The sequence below is a fragment of the Manduca sexta genome, chromosome 1 (genome assembly GCF_014839805.1).
Source record: "Manduca sexta isolate Smith_Timp_Sample1 chromosome 1, JHU_Msex_v1.0, whole genome shotgun sequence".
Lineage (NCBI taxonomy): Eukaryota > Metazoa > Arthropoda > Insecta > Lepidoptera > Sphingidae > Manduca > Manduca sexta.
This window is the reverse complement of record NC_051115.1, coordinates 3,362,161-3,382,773: the sequence shown is the minus strand read 5'-3', so window position 1 is coordinate 3,382,773 and position 20,613 is coordinate 3,362,161. Positions and strand designations below refer to the sequence as shown.

At 38.7% G+C, this 20,613-nt stretch overlaps 2 protein-coding genes across 5 annotated transcripts in view; both read right to left on the bottom strand.

Annotated features, from left to right (window-relative positions):
- Positions 1-1,489: 1,489 nt before the first annotated feature.
- LOC115449926 (pancreatic triacylglycerol lipase) lies at positions 1,490-7,390 on the bottom strand. The gene is made up of 8 exons (XM_030177816.2): positions 7,257-7,390; positions 5,500-5,671; positions 4,849-4,997; positions 4,480-4,581; positions 3,906-4,052; positions 3,053-3,245; positions 2,043-2,180; positions 1,490-1,566 (listed from the first exon to the last, which is right to left on the bottom strand). Exons 1-8 carry the CDS (start codon positions 7,303-7,305, stop codon positions 1,509-1,511), a joined length of 1,008 nt encoding a protein of 335 aa, XP_030033676.2. The 5' UTR covers positions 7,306-7,390; the 3' UTR covers positions 1,490-1,508.
- A 3,936-nt stretch (positions 7,391-11,326) lies between these two features.
- The window catches only part of LOC115449930 (serine protease Hayan-like), a 30,922-nt gene continuing 21,635 nt past the window's right edge, over positions 11,327-20,613 (bottom strand). For 3 of the 4 annotated variants that reach the window (XM_037445657.1, XM_037445573.1, XM_037445615.1), the window contains 7 exons: positions 19,545-20,378; positions 19,050-19,237; positions 18,410-18,513; positions 17,941-18,093; positions 16,896-16,987; positions 15,783-15,943; positions 11,327-14,986 (listed from right to left, as the gene is read on the bottom strand). In XM_037445657.1, the coding sequence (XP_037301554.1) occupies positions 14,192-14,986; positions 15,783-15,943; positions 16,896-16,987; positions 17,941-18,093; positions 18,410-18,513; positions 19,050-19,237; positions 19,545-20,378 (2,327 nt within the window). In that variant the 3' untranslated portion in view covers positions 11,327-14,191. The remainder of the gene's footprint in view (positions 14,987-15,782; positions 15,944-16,895; positions 16,988-17,940; positions 18,094-18,409; positions 18,514-19,049; positions 19,238-19,544; positions 20,379-20,613) is intronic. The other variant, XM_037445702.1, reaches the window with a different exon arrangement.

Below are 20,613 nucleotides of genomic sequence, written 5' to 3'. Positions count from 1 at the left end.
ATACCTGACAATTGACGGACAAAATTCCATTTTTGATTTTTTTTTACTTTTTTTTTCATTTTTTTCTAAGCTATGTCACTAAAAAAGGTTGACGTTCAAAGAGTCCGCATCGGTTCATTCGCGAGCCCCTCACGCGGTAGGTGTTTGAAAAATGAAAATATTTGGATTTTTATATGAATTTTATTATTATAATATGGTATTTTACTAAGATTAGTCCAATATTATAAATCTTTAGCAATTGTTTTATTTCAATCCCATTGAAAAATTAAAAACCGATTTTAATAGTTACATGCCTATAATGTTATTGAAAAAATGCTATAAAGAATTAAGCACAAAAAAACTTACCAAAATAAAAAAAATGTAAAATCCTTAGAAAAATGCTTTAAAAAATTCGAATGGAAAAGGTAAGTATAAAAAATTAAGGGCGTCGTGACGTCACTGTGACAGCGGTACCGGTGTGCGAGTGAGATAGCGAGATGTTACCGATCTATTGCTTTCTACATCACGTCTTTATCTCCTAAGGGGTAGGTAAATGTGCAACCAAGACAAGTTTTTGCCACGTGCTTTCCGTATCATCCGACATGTGATGGCTCAAACCAATGTTATGTTTTTAAATTATTTTTAATTTAAATTCGACTGGCTCGATGGCGTAGTTGTAATGCATGCCCGGTACAATAGCGCTCTGAGTCCTGGGTTCGAATCCCGCGTCGGGCAATGATATTTGATTTTTCTGCTCAGTATTAGAGTTTGAAATTTGTGTTCGCTCCCCATCACGTGGGACGGAACTAGGCGAAAATTGGGTGCCTTGCTAGCACATCTGCGTACCCTTTTGGGGATAAAAAGAGTGACGTGTGTGTGTTTTAATACTGTGGACTGCCTCGATAGAAAGTATTGCGATAAGACATCGACGAGGTCGCGAGTTCGACGCCCGATTTTGATAGTAATATTGGATTTACTAAACGTCTGTCCGAAGTATGGATATATGTCCAGTCAATGTGAAAAGACCTGCCCCTAGTACATGAGCTAAAAAAGCTGATATGTGGAAGTTACCTCTGGTTACCCCTGAAAAGGGAAAAAGACAATTCTATGCCACATGCTTAAAAACGTTTAACATTCGCACGTAATGACACGAAGGCAGGCAAAATATTTACATTAACAATCAAGTATTGAATATAAGTCATTTCTCAAGGACACCTCTGACTGTTCTAAAGTTGTGTGTGTGTGTGTGTGTGTTTTTTTTTTGTGAAATATGCTTGCTTTAACGGTGAAGGAAAACATCGTGAGCAAACCTGCATATCTTAGAAGTTCTCTATAGGAATTTTGAGGGTGTGTGAAGTCCGCCCGCACTATAACGTGATGGACTAAAGCCTAATACTTAAGTAGTAGGAGGCCCAGCAGTGGGGTAGTATTATACAGGGCTGATATCATTACTCAACAATAAAAAATCATTTTTTAAAAACATGTACATTTCAATTTTATTGAAAAATTAACATACTCTTCTGACTTCTTTAATTCCTAGAGAATGGCGGAGATGCGTTGGTTTCCAAGTAGAATATTCCAGAAGATCTGAAACAAACATTTATATCAGAGTAGGTCGTAAGCATTATAAAAAGTATGTCAGCATAAGCAGCAGTGCGCAACGCAAAGGGCTTATTTCACACTATTATAAGCGTTATAAAATGTAAGGCAAGACGAGCATTAGCCCTTATGCCTAGGCTTAACAAGCACTTCCAGGTCATGTTTAATGCAATAGAAATAGGCATACAGGATACCATTCCACGCTCATTTACAAGAAGATAACTTAACGCGGCCCTGTTACAAGTTTTTTTGCTTTTAATGACGAGACAAGCTTGCCGTTCGCCTGATAGTCAGCGATACGACCGCCTATAAACAATAGTAATACCCGTCACACTGGCCCAAGTAAGTGTATCGCGTTCCGGAATTAGCCTGTGTATATTCAGTTCCAACAGGCCTGCATAAATGTGTTAAACCCCACTCCATTTACCACCAGGTGCAGGGGTAAAAAAAGATAAATAACTTACCCAGTCTTGGGCACGAGTCCTCCCATCCTCAAATTGCCCCAGAGGAAGCAGTTGCCGGTCATAGCGGTGAGGTAAGAGGCACAGCGACGTCCATTAAAACCTCCGGAGGTCAGTGACTCGGCCAAGTAGAAGATACCTCTGGAATTTAAAACCAATATTAAAGCAATGCCCCTGCAAATGGAGCACTATCCGTATTTTAAAAGCTATTGTTACGCGCCGCTATCCTAGCCGATGACATCGGGCGTTTCCGGAAGTATTCGGCTGCGCGGGCAGGCTGGCAGAAGAGAAGATATGTCTATTATTATTCTCTCTGGTTGGACGTTGTCAAAAAATGTCTAAAATTGTATTCTGTAATTATTTTGCTAATATAATGTTTACTGTAAAAAGAGCGTTTAACACTATACCTCATGGGATAGACTTTCCCACCCACACATTCACTACAGCTCCTGTAAGCCAGGATTAGTAGTGACATTGTATGACACCGAGCGGTGAAGCTCGCCGAATGTCAAACACTAATCAGTCTTTATCAGTATCATAGGATAGACTTTCCCGCCTTCACACCCACCACTACAACTTCTGTAAGCCAGGATCTAGGGTATGCATTTTATGATAACGAGCAGTGAAACTCGGCGGACTCAAGGAAAACCATTGATGTATATTCTATAGACACGGAAGTGCATATAAACTATTTGTTCAATCTGAACTAAAATGGCAACCTAAACGTTACTGTTCACTTGTACAACAAATAATTTTACTTATTTGACTAATATTTTTTATTTACATCCAGGTTTACACTTACACTCGTGTTCTTATATTATGAGCGTCACTCCGTACACAACCACACACCATCAAGTCAGGTGTACAGATTGTAGTACAGTTGAGTCGAACACAATTAGTGTATGGAACGCCAGATCTACTACGCAGTACATATATATCAATGGTGAAAATTCACGTCATTATTTCGCAACGAAATTAATCAAATAGAAAGATAGGGGAGTTGGAAATCTCACCTCAAATGATCACACTCCTGAGAGTCGCAGCCAGGCATTCCCAAACCACCGTTAGGGTAGAAGTCGGCATGACCCAGAGTAGCGAGGAAGCCCAGGACACCAGCATTCGTGTGTATGACTTCAGTATAGGCACCGTCGTTAGGCCGGAATCTGTCATTATTGTTGATCCATCCTGGACCTGCCGGGTCCAGAGCTGGAGGAAAAAAATATGACTTAAATAATGCTTAAATCGAAATTATAATTGGTGCAGGAAAACATCGTGAGGAACCCTGCATATCTGAAAAGTTCTCTATAGGAAATTTGAGGGTGTGTGAAGTCTGCTCGCACTACAGCGTGGTGGACTATGGCCTAATCCTCAGTAGTAGAGGAGGCAGTTAAATCTTATTATGTTCAGTAGTTACACTGGCTACAATTTTCTTCAAACGTACAACAGTGACACACCGCTGCTTGCTTAAATATACATTGCGGTGGTACCTACCCAGACGGACTCTCACATATGAGAGATCTACCACCAGTTCGCTCTACAATTTTATTATTTCGCCCATAATTTTTAAAGTGTCCGCAGGTTCAAATGCCAAAGACACACACCTCTGACTTTTTAAAAAAAATATGTGTGTATTCTTTGTGAATTATCGCTTGCTTTAACGGTGAAGGAAACAACATGAAAACCTGCATACTTGAGAAGTTCTTTATAGGAATTTCGAGGGTGTGTGAAGTCTACCAATCCATACTACAGCGTGGTGGACTAAATCCTAATCCCTCTCAGTAGTGGAGGAGGCCCGTGCCCAACAGTGGGACAGTATATAATACAGGGCTGATGAAGATGATAATCAATTTGTAAAACCGCACTTACCAGTGATGTACGCCACTTCTCCACCAAGGTTCCTGCCGATGATTCCAACCATGTGCCCGCCCAAGCTGTGGCCCACTAAATGGTACATAGATGGGACAGCTGACGTGGCCCGGTTCAGCCAGGCAATGAAGCGGGCAACACTGAGTCCTATAATAAAAAAATACAAAACCTTGAAGTAATTATAATACAGGGTTTCCAATTTAGTGATATTCCCCTAAATTTAGGGGAAGATTTGCAGATTTTTTTTAAAAACTGCATTTTTTTATACTGGCATGTAACTCTCTACACCTGTTGGTCTGTGGGGTCCAACAATGTTGACTGACGAGAGATGATGTCCCCTCAGTCGACACAATTATGCCTGTTGGAACCGGATATACACAGGCTGATCCCGGAACGCGACACGTGTGCCACTATGGCGGGTTTTGACTTACAGCTGATCGAGTAAATTTGTGTTTTAACTAAGCATAGCTTTGCGTTTTTATAAGTAAAACTGTATACATAAGATCTTACTCAAGAGATTCATTTATGAATATGGATCCTAGTATATACTTGAGAGCAACTCAATTATACTTACCAGCAGGCACTGTGTTAGCCAATGCGGTGAAGTAATTGATGGATCCAGCGCCGGCGCTCCAGTCTACTACAATCACGTTCAGGTCTTCCGCGGCGAGGAAGGCTGCAAAATAATTACACAAAATCATTATAAATTGTAGCCTATTTCTTATTATGATGTATAACCAATATTACTGTACAGTTTCATCCAAATCCGTTCGGTAGTTTTTTCGTAATGGAGGAACAAACATACATACATATATCCATCCATCCTCACAAAATTTCGCATTTATAATATTAGTAGGATTCGCGATCGTATTACTACCATCAGGTGAGGATGTTCGTCTCACCTTTAAAGTGCAATAGAAAATCTCTAGAAAAATAAACTTACCAGGAACCAACACAGTGTTGAAGTCTGAGGCAGCATTGTCAAGCCACCCGTGAACAAGGACTACAGTCCTGCGTCTCGGGTTGTAGTTGGTGAGGCCCAGGAGACCTTCAACTCCGGTCAGGAGAGGCTGACTTACTGAGGGGTTTTCCCTGGATAAAATCAGAATTATATATATCCATACTATTATATAAAGCTGAAGAGTTTGTTTGTTTGGACCGGCTAATCTCAAGAACTACTGGTTCGAACTGAAAAATTCTTTTAGTGTTGGATAGCACATTTATCGAGAATGGCTATAGGCTATATAGGCTATACACTATGACCAATAGGAGTGGGGCAGTAATAAAAAATGTTACAAAACGGGGAAAATTATTACATTTAAGAGCTTCCGTTTATACAACAATTATTAATGATGCAATCGTTACTCTTAAAAAGTTCTAAAAAAAATTCAAAAACTGTCTGTCTAAACGCGTTAAACTCAAAAACTATCCAACAGATTTAGATGAAATTTGGTATGGAGATAGTTTGAGACCCTGGGACGAATATAGGCTCCCGGGAAAATATATAGCATGACTTTTATAACGGAAACTTTTTCCGGAAAAACCTATATCACCCGGCCGGAACCGCCAGCAATTTCATTATAATTGTTCTTACCTAGTAAACAGATGGTACACATTCTGCCTGTCAGGGTTGAATCTGGCTACTTCCTCCAGATCGCTGGCCTTCATCCAGGAGTCGGAGAGGTGGAGCTTGCCATCCGGACCCTGGACGTGTTGGTAGCGTAGACCATCATCCAGCTTTATGAGAACTGGGTCGCTGGGGAAAGCTGGAAGGATGACAATTTATTAATATGTGCATATTATTATAATAGCGGTAATAGCCTAGTTGGGTGTGGAACGGACTGCCGAGACGAATGTCCGCAGGTTCAAGTCCCAAAGGCACACAGACTTTTCTAAAATTAGGTGTGTATTCATTGTGAAATATCGCTTGCTCTAACGGTGAAGGAAAACATCGTGAAGAAACCTGCACATCTGAGAAATTCTCTATAGGAATATTAAAGATATATAAAGTCTACCAATCCGCACTAGGCCAGCGTGGTGGACTAAGGCCTAATCCCTCTCAGTAGTAGAGGAGGCCTGTGCCCAGCTGTGGGACAGTATATAATACAGGGCTATTATAATATTATTATTATTATAAAAACCCCATTTTGGTCTCCTTGGTGAAGATCCAGGAGCTCAAAATGAATACGCCAAGACTCCACCAGTGCGTCGTCGCACTGTCTCGGTATATGTCGCTGCTCTAGGCACACAGTTCAATGTGTATCATGGTTACCAATACCTATAAGGACTACGGGAAATTCCTAGCCTTCTCCCTCCTCCCATCCTAAGAGGCTTCCTTATCCTTCCCAACTATCCCCTCTCATCCTTCCTTCACGACCCTGAATTCTCAAAGCAAGTTCCAGTATCTCATTTGCAGGTTTCCGCCGGCGCGGTTTGGCTGTGGGGTCCAATACGCAAACAAAAGAATCTTGATAATATCAACTTTACAGGAGAGACATTTAAAGTGAAAAATAATATAAATTTTATAATACTAGATCTTTCCTAATTCAAGTATTCTTCATTTTATCGTAAAAAAAAGAGTTTTAGTAAGCTTATAAAAGATAAGAAATTACAAACATCTATTTAACTTTGTGTTAGTTGTTGGTATCATAACTTGTGAAGGAAGTATTATTATCATTTCGATTTTGCTTCCTCATAATCCTTGTTTTAATCCATTTTTTTTAATCTCAATAGAAAAACATTATATGTACCTAGTATTTTATCAAAGCTTAGCGGATAATCAACATTTTTATCGGATAATTGAGGACTGGAATCTTTTTATTTAAATATTGATGCGCATTGACAAAATTAAAATCCATTGATGATAAATTGCATACGCAAATATGATCCTTAAAAATTTCTAAACTGCACCTGATAGTAAGCGAAGTAGGGTCCAATAGAATGTTGACTGACGAGAGATGATTACTCCTCAGTCGACACAACTATGCCTGTTGGAACTGGATATACACAGGCTGATCCCGACACGCAACACGTGGGCCACTATGGCGGGTTTTAACACCTTGTAAATGTAGGTAGGTAGATATTGTAACTTTGAATTTACGGATGAACAACACCTCAGTCCCCCCCGTGACCATGAAGGCTGCAAAGTCTTCGAAACGTCGGGAGAAAATAAAACACCAATACCGCGATAGAATCCGAAAATTAGTTTAATTTCAATGTCTAACATTCGCGTAAACATAAGAAATCATTTTGAAATAGGTCATTATTTTAGTATAGTCCGAAACTCTGAAATGAAATTTAGCATAAGGTATTCATCTCGAAACGTCTGACTTACTGTTAGAAAACACATACCTGCAACCGCAGCGAGGAACAAACTCAATAATCCGATGTACACAGCCATGGTCTAACTCTTATTGTGCCTACTAAAACGGAATTACGTATTATATTAATGAAATTATCAAATTCTCATCTTATCTCAATATTTTTGATGGTAATTTCCAATATCTACTAATGAAAATATGTTTGTTTGTTACCGACGAAAAAACGGAGCTTCTGAATTCGACGTATTTTTTAACTGACTTAAAAGGATGAGGTTATCAATTCGACCTGAATTTTTTTTGGTTATTGTTACCTCAGAACTCGCTTATTTATAGACCGATTTGGAAAATTCTTTTTTCTGTTAGACCAGTCATAACTTGAAAAAGCGGCGATAGTCTAGTTGGGTGTGGAACGAACTGCCAAGACGAATGTCCGCAGGTTCAAATCCCAAGGGCACATACCTCTGACTTTTCTAAAATCATGTGTGTATTCTTTGTGAATTTATCGTTCGCTTTAACGGTGAAGGAAAACATCGTGAGGAAACCTGCACATTTGAGAAGTTCTCTATAGGAATTTCGAAGGTGTGTGAAGTTTGCCAATCCGCACTACAGCGTGGTGGACTAAGGCCTAATCGAAAAATAGTTTAATTAAATTAATTAATTGAACTGCTCTAAACAGCAACAAAAAGAAAACAATTGTAATTTTCTCTTTTCTGTGTATCATGTACTGTAATTTATACCTTAAACTGATTTTGAAAAGAGCAACACCAGTTCACGCCCGTTCTCTGGTGAGAACTGCACGAACTGGTAGAGTTAATATTGACGGAATCTAAATAATGTATAACACAGGTTCAAATAAATTATTTCATTATAATTAGTAAACCAATTTTGATAAATAATAATAAGATTGATGTACGTACTGACAAAAAATGATCACCCCTCGGCAGTCGATACAATTATGCTGGCCTGTTGGATATATACAGGCTGATCCCGGAACGCGACATACGTGGGCCACTATGGGTTTTAACACCCTGTGTATGGTCGCTATCCGGACAAAATATATCCTATCAGTTTGGAAGCGATCTAACCACCAAAACATTTAGTTGATTATTGCTACCCGTGCGGAGCCGAGGAGAATCGTTAGTATTATACTAAAATTATAATCGTTTTGTTAATTTTAATTCCTTTGATAAATGATAAAGAAAGACGCTATATGTCAGGTGTTTTGATAAGCATATTGCTTACTGTGATATCATTAAGTCATAATAGGAAATGGAATCTATATTTTGGTTTTCACCCACGCTCCCTATCATGCCATGGGTCGGAGGGAATCTGTTTGAACTGGAAGCCAGTGTTGAAAAAAACTTTTTTTTTATTAATTTGAATGACGAGACGAGCTTGCCTTTCGCCTGATGGTAAGCGATACGATCCATAAACAGTAGAAACACCATCCAAGACCTTGAATTACCAAATATTGTTTGGTATTCCACTGCGCTCGCCATTCTGAGACATGAGCTGATGTTTAGTCTCATTATGTCCGTAACTGTTTTGATTATATCAGAGTTCTAAGATTATAGAGCGGACATTGGGAAGATTGTCATACAAACATTTTGCGCTCATGCGATAGTTCAATCTATCGTGAAATAGCAAAACATCAATGTAAACTACTTTATTTTTTTTACATGTTTTAATGCGGATTTTAGCATTTATATATATAAAAGAAAGTTGTGTTAGTTACACTATTTATAACTCAAGAACGGATGAACCGATTTGGATGTAAATTGATGGGGAGGTAGCTTAGAACCAGGAGACGGACATAGGATACTTTTTATACCGTTCCCACGGGAACGGGACGTGACATAAAACGTGGGATAACAAAACGAATTTTGGTATGGAGATAGTTTAAGACCCTGGGAAGGTTATAGGCTACTATTCCGGGAAAATATATAGCGGGAATTTTATCCCGGAAAGCTCCTGCACGCGGGCGAAGCGGCGACCAAAAGCTAGTTTTCTATAAATATGTTATTTTGTATTAATGTCTAAGGACGCTGACATCTTGTCACACGGACATTTCAAACAAGACTTATTACCAATTGGTAATAACTTTTGGGGCACTTTGGCCCTGTGGTACGCTCTATAACTATACTGTTTAATGTCTTTGGACAATATTATATATTTCTAATATAATACACAACATCACGCATTTATCCCAGAAGGGGTATGCAGAGGCGCAACAAGGGCACCCACTTTTCGCCAAGTGTGTTCCGTCCCATGATATGGGCACAAATTCCAGACTCCGGGCTGATACTGAGCAGAAAAACCCGAATATTAGTTTGCCCGACCCAGGATTCGAATCCAGGACCTCAGAGCGCTGTCGTACTGCGCATGCAGTACAACTACGCCACCGAGGCAGTCTAATATAATAAAAATGATAAAATATGTGTTCAGGCCGGTTATTGATAGGAAGCATGGCCTGAATATGTTTTTTAGATGGGAGACAGCTATTTGTATATTATTGAAGCAATTATACATTTCTAAATGATTTTGGAACTCATATTTTTATCTATCTTATATATATAAAAATGAATCCCTATTTCCCTTGGTCACGCCATCACGCGTGAACGGCTGGACCGATTTCATTATTTATTTTTTGTTGTGTTTGTTATTGTCAGGAGATGGTTCTTATGAAAGAAAAAATTCAAAAAATTGCGCGGAAAATTAGAAAAATTAAGAAAACTATTTTATATAACTGTCAATTGTTTGAAATAAGTGTCAGCGATTGACAGAATGCGCGCTGCAAATTCATAGTTAAGACGGGACAACGTCTGTCGGGTCAACTAGTACAATTATATAAAGCTGAAGAGTTTTTTTTTATTTGAACACGCTTATCTCAAGAACTACTGGTTCGAATTGAAAAATTATTTTAGTGTTGGATAGCTCATTGATCAAGGAAGGCTATCGGCTATGTAACATCACGCTATGACAAATAGGAGCGGAGCATTAATGAAAAATTGCAAAAACGTCGAAAATTAATACCAATTGATAGCTTCCGTTGCGTGTGCTGCGTAAACGGTTAAAGTTATGCAACAAACATGTATGACGAAATTGTTTCTCTTAAAAAGTTCTAAAAATAAATGTATTTAAAAACAAAGTCCTCTCGGCATCTTCCTGTCTGAACGCGTGAAACTCAAAAATTATTCAATGGATTTCGATACAATTTGGTATGAAGATAGTTTGAGACTTTGGGAAGAACATAGGCTACTTACTATACTGCCGTGCTAAGTGCAAAAGCGGTATGTCAGGGAAACCTTATTTCGAGATAATCGAAGTTTTGTGAATATAGTTTTATAGTTTTGTATGTAAAACTGAGATAGAGAAATAGAGAAACTCTTTTAAGGTTTTTTTTACAAGTTCTAAACAAGACACCGTTATTTAGGTAAGTTCATTGGTTATTTCTTTAAGCTATCTGACGACATAAAAATCAAGATTTTGTTGTTTTTTGAGATACCGCTTTTGTGCTTAGCACGGTAGTATACCGGGAAAATATAGAGCAGTAATTTATCCCGAAAAACTGTGTCACGCGGGCGAAGCCGCGAGCACCACGTAGTAAACAATAAAAATTACAGAAATAATTTCTAAAATATTTTATTCACAATTATTACAATTATTATCTTAAATAATATACAATCTAATAATTGTTATACAAACATAACAATGAAATATAACAATACAAAATTGTTTATTTAATAAACAGAGAAAACTATAATTTATATTACATTTCATTTCTGATTGTTACATAACAATCAGATATAACATAACACAAAAATCATTTTTTTTTGTCTTACATCTATTTATACACAAATTATTATTGTCTAAAATGAGAAATAATGGAAAAATGGAAAGCGGCGATAGCCTAGTTGTGTGTGGAACGGACTGCCGAGACGAATGTCCGCAGGTTCAAACCCAAACACACTTCTAACTTTTCTTAAATTTATATGTATTCTTTGTGGATTACCGCTTGTTTCAACGGTGAAGGAAAACATCGTGAGGAAACCTGCATATCTAAGAATTTTAAACCCTTTTTTTATGCGGGTAGGGTGAGTAATACAGGCCGGGAAAAGTGACCGCACTACACCTGATGGTAAGAGTGCGGTCCAATAATGTCGTCTGACGAGAGACGATTACACCTCAGTCGACACAATTATGCCTGTTGGAACATTACATTGTATATACATATACTAAAAACCGATCAGGCGTACATAGCCGTTTTTTTATACACAAACGGGAGTGACTCTACTGGACTCGTTTGTATAGCCTCCAGATTTATCGACTGACAAGAGAGGATCTTTCAATCGACACAAGGCCTCTTTGGATATACCAGAGGTTCCCAAACTTTTTTCCTCATAGACCACTTTCAATTTTGCTGGTTCCGGTGGACCTTTTTTTGGTATCGCTGATAAAGAGTATTACCGGTCCAGCCTTTATGGGGGGCATTGGACAGTTATGTTGGGGTCACCGTGCCTTAGCCTTTACTATCAAATGAATTTTCGTGGACCCTCGCTTACGAATTGTGAATTTCAATTTTTTGGTCAAGCCAACATTGATCTCCGTCAAGTTTCACCTAGACTCCTGGGGGTCCACCTGGACCTTTGGGAATCAATGGGATACAGATCCTGAAACGTGGGTCACTGTGATATTACTTCTTGAGTACGGTTACGCGGGCGAATATAAATAATCTAGACGTAAGGAAAAACCATTTTATAACAAGTATTATCTAAAATCTCGGACACCTGCGTTATCCAAATTAATATCATTCAGACAATAATCGTTAGTTATTATGTTACTAACAGGATAAATTGATATTTGTAATCTAGTACCTCGGTGACGTAGTTAATTAAGGTATAACACTCTGAGATCCAAGGTTTGAATCCCGAATCGGGCAAAATAAAGTTTTTCTGCTCACTACCACCTTGGAGCCTGGAGTTTGTGCCTGATTTGGCGTTAGACTCGTCCCTATCACATCATAGGACGGAACACTTAATTAGAGTGGTTGCATCTGCCAATCCCAAGTGAACAATGAATATTTCCAACTCCTCCTTATCATTCTTTTTGATTAATTTCGTTACGGGATGACATGTTAGTGTTCTCTGAGACTCGGCGAGCTTCACCGCTCGGTGATCCTCACAGGAGTTGTAGTGGTGGGTGTGAGGGCGGGAAAGTCTCTAAGTCTCTACCCCTTCGAAGTCAAAAGCATTTGTACTTTAATCAAGATAGGAGAGAATTATTGCCATTTTACTTGGTTAAGCCTCATGCAGACGCCGAACGTCTTCCGGTTTCTGAGCCCCTCCACTACTGGAGACGGTAGACTTCACCGCGCAGAGAAGGCTCCATTGGTTACCTAGACACAGAAGAATCTGTGATCAGCCCTACTGCACCGAAGACGGTTCCAGAGGGATTTTGATTAGTATAATAATATCAGCCCTGTATATACTGTCCCACTGCTGGGCGCGGACCTCCTCTACTACTCAGAGATTAGGCCTTAGTCCACCACGCTGTAGTGCGGATCGGTAGACCACATACCTTCGAAATTTTATTGGAGAAATTCTCAGGTATGCAGGTTTCCTTACGATGTTTTCCTTCATCGTTAAAGCAAGCGATAACTCACAAATACACATATAACTTTAGAAAAGTCCGAGGTGCGTGCCCTTGGGTATTGAACCTGCGGACATTTGATTAGTATGCAATAATAATATCAGCCTTGTATTATATACTGCTCCACTACTGGCACGGGCCTTATCTACTACAGCGATGGGTAGGTCTTAGTCCATTACGCTGGCCTACTGCAGACTTTACATACCTACGAAATTGTGAAGAATTTTTAGATATGTAAGTTTCCTCGCGATGTTTTCCTTCACCGTTAAAGCGAAGGATTGACAGAGCTTCAAAAATACATTAACTCTAATTCTATAATTATTTCCTTTATTAATATAAATGCAAAAGTAATATTTATTTGTTTGTTAGAAGTAAACGCTTAGTTGCATAGATTTAAATGAACTTTGGCACATTGATATACCAAGTTTTGAAGTATTAACCTTCAGTATTGTCCAGATAAATACACAATTGGATTTTAACAAAAGACTGGTGGTCTCTTATATGTGAGAGTCCGCTTAGTTAGATACTGAAATGTCTATTTATGCCGCGAGCAGCAGTATGTAGTCACTGTTGCAAGTTTGAAGGACATTGTAGCCAGTATAACTACTGGACATAAGACAACATCTCATGTCTCAGGATGACGAGCGTAGAGGAATACCAAACAACACTTTGTAATTCAAGGTGTTGGTATTTCTACTGTTTACGAATCGTATCGCATACCATCAGGCGAACGGCAAGCTCGTCTCGTCATTAAGCCATATGATCAATCTTAGGGGTAAATTAACGAACATGAGCTATTCTTTTAAAAATGTAAATTCATCGTGACGTTACTGTTTATAGACAGTAATTCCACTTGCAATAACAGCTAATCATTCAATTACACAAAAAGGTATAGAAGTCGTCAATTATGATTGAAGACTAATCGCCGATTTTTTTTTATAGCTTTAAATGACGAGACGAGCTTGCCGTTCGCCTGATGGTAAGCGATACGATCCATAAACAGTAAAAACACCATCCAACGCCTCGAATTACAACGAATTGTTTGGTATACCGCGCTCGCCATCTTGAGACATGAGGTATTATGTCGTAGTATCTCCAGAAGTTACACTGGCTACAATGTCCTTCAAATTGGAACACAACATTGACTATATACTGCTGCTTGACAGAAATAGACATTGCGGTGGTACCTACCCAGGCGGCCTTACACATATGAGAGACATACCACCAGTAGAGATTGTTTGTTGATCGTCCGAAGAAGACTTAAGTACTTTCTCCTATTTACTTAACAATTATTAAGTAAATATAGATTTGACTGGACTACCTACTCCAGAAAGGTCCGTCTGTTCCTCTATACTCACTGTTACCCACATTATAGTCATAAATGCCTCTGTTATAATTCGGATTCCAGCTTTCTCTTTCATACCCATTCTGATAATACTGATTCGGATTGTTTTGATTATAATTGTTCGAATTCTGATTGTCATTGTTCGGATTTTGAGTGTAACCTTCAAAATTAAAATTTTGATTCGGATTTCTTGTTGTCACTTCGTTATAATTTATTGGATTGTTTTTGTTCTGGTTGTAATTGTTCGTACTAACTTGATAATATTTATTCGTGTCTCTATTTTGATTATTTAAATTATTCTGATATTGTTGTTCATAATTGTTTTGGTTCGTGTTTCTGTTATTTTGTTGATTGTTATTATTCCAATTACTTTGAGGATTAGGGGTTTGTGTATTATAATTATTTTGATTCACATTAACCCTATTATTTTGATTGTTCTGATTCTGATTGTTCCAATTTTGAATAGTGGTTTGTGTGTTATAATTATTATTTTGATTAACATTTACCCTATTGTTTTGATTGTTTTGATTTTGATTGTTCGTATTCCTGTTCACGGTGGGCTGATTGCGATTGTTCGAATTGATTTGATTGCTATATCTATTGTCTAACGCTTTTTTCCCGAAGACCTCAGCAGCGACGAAGACTCGTGGTACTGTGGCATAGAGTGCTGGGGTGTCGGGAGCGCCACATGATCTTCCAGATGACGTCACAGCTACTACTCTCCAAACGCAGCCATCTTGGACTTGAGCTGGTCCGCCGGAGTCACCCTGAGTATTAAATTATGATTAAGAGATCTTGTTATCAAAAATATTATAAATATACATTAAATTAAGATGCTGAAGCAACTGTCAATGTTTTTTATTGCCAAATTATTCTACCATGGGTGTTTTATTATCGAGGAGTTGTTACACAATATCACATCTTGTGTGTTAAATAAGATGGGGGGGGGGGGGTTCGCTATGTAATACGTAATAGGGTACTTAACTATGTTTGATTTTCTGTATTTTGTATACGTAACTGCAATTACTGCAAAGCTAGTTCTAGTTCTAAGTTAGGTCTCTACAGAAATTTTCGAAGGTGTGTGAAGACTACTAATCCACACTACAGCGTGGTGGACTAAGGCCTAATCCCTCTCAGTAGTAGAGGAGGCCCGTGCAGCAGTGGAACAGTATATAATACAGGGCTGATATTATTATAGGTCTGCATCTAATATTTTCAAATAGTCTTCACAGTTTTAAATTCAACTTGAATAATCGGTAAGATCTACTCACCCTGTATTCGATGTGACTAATTAAATTTATTTTATCTAAAGTTATGCCCGTAACAGAATATGTAATTATACTTTAACCTTAACTGTGACAATACTGTATTATTTCTTTCTTAGTATGTTCTGGCTCAATATTTTTATATTTATTTTTTGGCTGCTGTCTGTTCAAGCTTGTCATTTGTACCTATACTTGAGGTGGCATCTACCGAGTGTAATTTGGAGTATTGTTTTTATGTATGTTATGATATCCACTTTGTTGGTTCAATTATTAAATAAATAAATAATCGTTTCATTACCTGGCAGGTGTCCTTCCCGCCGGTTCTCTCGCCAGCACACACGTGGCTATCACTTGAGGGTCCGTTAGGGAGCTTCAGGGACGTACCCCAGATCTCTTTGCACTCCTGCATGTCCCAGATTGGGAGGGAGACGCTCCGCAACTCTAGAGATTGGTCGCCTCCTGGAAATAAAGATTTAGAGCTCCAGACGCGTTAAATAATCATTAATAATCTTTGAAATTCTGTTTTATAGGTATTTGAATCTCTACGGAGAACGGAAATCAGCTATGCAGGAGATATTATAGTGCACAAGTGTGTGCAATACACAAGCAATCTCTGTTCCTTATAGTCCGGTGAAACATAAGCGAAGAGAAATCAGCAAGACCAACGGCTTTCTTCTTTTTAGAGCATTAAAATCAAAGCTTGTTTTTTAAAAAAAATAGTTTAGTTTGTTTAGATTTTTTTGTTGTTGATTTATTGAATTTTTGGTAATTCATTGTTATAATTGTAGGGATTTTTTATTGTAAGCTCACAATTATTTTTTATAAATATTAATGTTAGTGTTTTGGATACTTTTATTAAAATTAGTTCTTGTATACAGGATCATTTTGATATTGCGTTACTAAAAGAAACCGCATACTTATCTACTTGGAAATAACACTTTACAATAAGTTACTTGAGCCGTAGATGTGAAATAAAAAAGTGTAAGTTACGAAAAAAATAAATAGTAATAAAAAGTCATTTATTTTATGCGCCCTAATGCCACTACTACTACTCTAAGAGGATTCGTCGCTGCGGCAACATCATACTGTCAGTCAGAAATACACTCACGCACACGCCATATTCGCATTATTCTACAAAATGATAAAAAAATCTGAATCCAAAACCAGGATTTTTCATGAAATATTAATTATTAATCGTTGATTTTTGTTATAATGTCAGCAAAGGTGAACACGAGTGTGTAGTTTCATTTAGCAACGCAATGTCAAAATGACTCTGTATACCTGTTTGTTTCATAAATAAAGACTTGAAAACAATAAATTATTATGATCATAATAAGCCACATAAAATCCACTGCTGAACATAGGCCTCAAAGAAAATGTTATGAATAAATTAAGTTGTTATGATTCATACCAAATTCAGTCCTTCCCCATCCAGTGGCGACGATAGGTCTTCCAACAGCAGGTGGCACTCCAAGACACGCCGGTCTAATGGTGTTTGAGAACCTGGAACATAGTATCGGTACTAACAATTGATTTCTGACGTAAAGAATTGATCAAGACTGGTAGGTCTCTCATATGTAAGACTCCACCTGGGTAAGTACTCCGCAATGTCTATTTCTGCCAAACAGCAGTGTGAAGTCACCGGTGTGAAGTTCTGGTTTAAAGGACATAGCCAGTGTAACTACTGGACATAATAAGACTAAACATCTCATGTCTCAGAATGGCAAACGCAGTGGAATACCAAACAATACTTCGTGATTCAAGGTGTTGATGTTTCGACTGTTTATGGGCGGTCATATCGTTGACCATCAGGCGAACAGCAAGCTCATCTCGTCATTCAAAGAAGTAAAAAAAATATATATAATAATTTCGTGACAGATTTCTCGCATTAGTGTCTAGACTGTTGTTCCGATCCAAGGCAATTCTTGTGCGCTCTATCTCCACATTGAATGCATGCCCGCACGGGGGACATTTGTCGCGGTTCTAGGCACACAGTTAAGTGCATATCTCATGGTTATAACACATTGGGGCCTATAAGGGCTCGTGAACATTTCCAGGCCTTCCCCTCGTCTCATCCTAAGATGTTTCCTTATCCTTCCCACACATTTCCTTCATTATCCCCTACCAACTTTTCTCCAGGCCATGCTAAGCCGGAGGATTCTAGTATACCCATCACAGGTTCGCACACAGCTAAGTGCGTATACCTCATAGTTGTAAGTACACATTAAGGCCAATGAGGTCTCGTGAACGTTTCCTTGCCTCCCTTCCTCCAATCCTAAGGGAGTTACTTATCCTTTCCCTACACTTCCTTCACTATTCCCTCCCTAGTTTTCTCCAGGGTCTTGCTAAGCCGAAAGATTCCCATATCCCTTTCATCCTCTCCCAACTTTCCTCCAGGGAAAGAGGTGACTCAAAAGTTGAAGGGGTTTGATACAAAATAAACTAAAAACACTTACTTGACACTTGAAACTAGTTTTATCAAGGCCACGTCGTAGTAAGAGCGCCGTTGCTTGAACTTCGGATGTCGGATGACTGATGCTGACTTCACCACTACCGCTCCTGGGCCGTCGACGTATGTTGAGCCGAGCTGGACTGCGTGAGGTGGACCACTGGAAGTTAATATCAGCTTTGTCTATACTGTCCTACTGCACGAGCCTCCTCTGAGAGGGATTAGGCCTTAGTCCACCACGCAGTGCGGGTAGACTTTACACTCTAAAAATTCTTATAGAGAACTTCTCAGATATGGAGGTTTGTTCACGATGTTTTCCTTCATCTTAGACGACTTATGGATATAAAGAAAGTTGAAAGGACTTATGAAATTGTCTTCAACAACTGATTTTTCTTAATAAAGAAAACAATTATTGAAGAGATAATTTGAAATGTTTAATTCAGCTAGTTGCGTGGCTGACTACGTCTGTGGCTTACCTGACAACGTTATAATCTTTCTCGTGGTAGGTGCAGTGACCGGCTGTGAGGACGTACTGTTCGCTGATGAGGGAGCCACCACACTTCCAGGAGTAGCCGGCAGTCTGGGAAAATAAAATTGACATATTAACAAAAAAAATCGGCCAAGTGCAAGTCGGATTCGTGCACCGAGAGTTCCGTATAAACCTGTAGATAATTAAAAGTTCACCCATCACGACAGTCGAGTCATGTTATGGTATTTTTATTGCTAAATGAAATCCATAACATTACGATATGGAAAGCTGGAGGAGCATAAATTAAAGACAAAGGTCTAAAAATTAGGATTTCGGATTTTCTCCTGTATATGTGCTATAAAACACTGCTTCATGCCAAATTTCAAGATTCTAGGTCAACTGGAAGTACCCTTTAGGTTTTGATTCCCTTGCGAGTAGTTGCGAGTTTGAAAATATGCGGCTTAAATTGCTGTTTCTTTTGATTGCGATGTAGAAGTTTAATTTTATTACAGCCTAAAGGTATTATAGACCTAAGTATTTGACATAAATCATAGCTGAATACCTCCACTCGTTTCTAAGGAAAAGGGTATTTACTTTAAAAATGCGGCGGGACTTTTATCCTGGAAGAGCTTTTGTATGATACCTACCTGAACCTTCTTCCATCCTACGAGCGACATGTGGGGGAACTCCTCGATGTTGGAGACCGTGCCGCCAATGATCAGGGGGATGTTGATGGGCGTGCAGTCACTCACGTTGAACTCCACCACCTCTGGGGAAGGCACCAGGGGGAGGGCTGCCACAGTCTTCACGCTAAGCGCTTTGTAGGAGTCACACACTGGAACATATGGGGCAAATATAGAGTAAATATATAGACTAGGTTGTTGCTAGAGAAAGTTGCGGGGATTCATGATTGTGCACTTTCTATGAAAAAAACATTTATAAATTCGTCAGGAAGTCTGACGAAGTCTCGGCAGGAAGTCCCAACTAGGTTATAACCGCATATAAAACGATTCATGTTATTCACCTATAAATTTAATAACATTTTGAAGACCATGGTTTATATGTCCAATTTATCATAGTACATTTTTTTATTAATTTTTCTGCCCTTTAGAGTCCTATTGACTTAGTTTTACGGTACTTACTTTGCTCAGCCATAGCTAGATACTGTCTCTTCTGCACCGAAGTCATATCATCCTCATCAGGCCCTATTTCCAGTTCCGGTTCATCCGAAGAAACCGGAAACACCGGCTCTTCCGGTTTATTTGTTATCGGCGGTCTACTCTCATCTACTGGCGCTGGTTTAACTCCTGGTCGAATTGGCAGTGGTCTTCGAGTTGTACCACCATTCTGTCTGCTTGTTGAGGGTCTCTTGGTTACAGAAACTGCTGGATTCCTGTTGTTACTCCCCTGTGTCAAGCTAGCACTGACTGGGCTTCGATTGTCTTGATTACCCCATTGTATATTGCTGACATCTGGGTTACGATTGTTTTTATTTTGTGTTGCGGTGGGTTTTGGAGTATTCAATTGTGTTAGGCTTGCGCTGACGGCGTTTTGGTTGCCCCAATTTATATTACTAACGTCTGGGTTCCTGTTGCTCTTGTTTTGTGTTGCGGTGGGATATCTGTCATTTTTATTTCCCCATTGACTGTTTTTTTTGTTAGAGTTAGCTGGTACTTCATCAGGGAAATATATGTAATCGTTATTAATGATGCCAAAATCAGTTTTTCTGTCGCTTTTTGCTTTTGAACTAGGCGTGGTACTGTGGTATCTAGAAGTTTGACTAGATATAGGCCTGGTTGTCTTTTTAGGTTTAGAAGTTGTTTTCGGCCTCTCGAGCCTATCTGGGAATGCTATGGTGGGGTTTGTGGGGTTTTTATTCTGCTGTCTGCTGCCATGTCGTCGACTCTCTGGTTTTCTGGTCGTTATGCCATCGAACTGGTACGGTTGGAAGAATGTTTGTAGTCCTTGGAGGAAATCTGGAACAATAAATTTTGCGTGTAACGAAACGTGCAGTTAGGATGAATATTGTAATTCCTTTGTCTTTTTCGAAAAAAATATTGCAGATTTAGCGTGCATTGATCAAAGGAAATATAGCCCTTGGATGGATATTCTTATTACAACATTAAACAAAAAAAAAACGTATTTTGTTTAATTTATAATAAACGCGATGAGATGGGTAAAGTGCCGGCTAGGAAATGTAAATTCAAATAT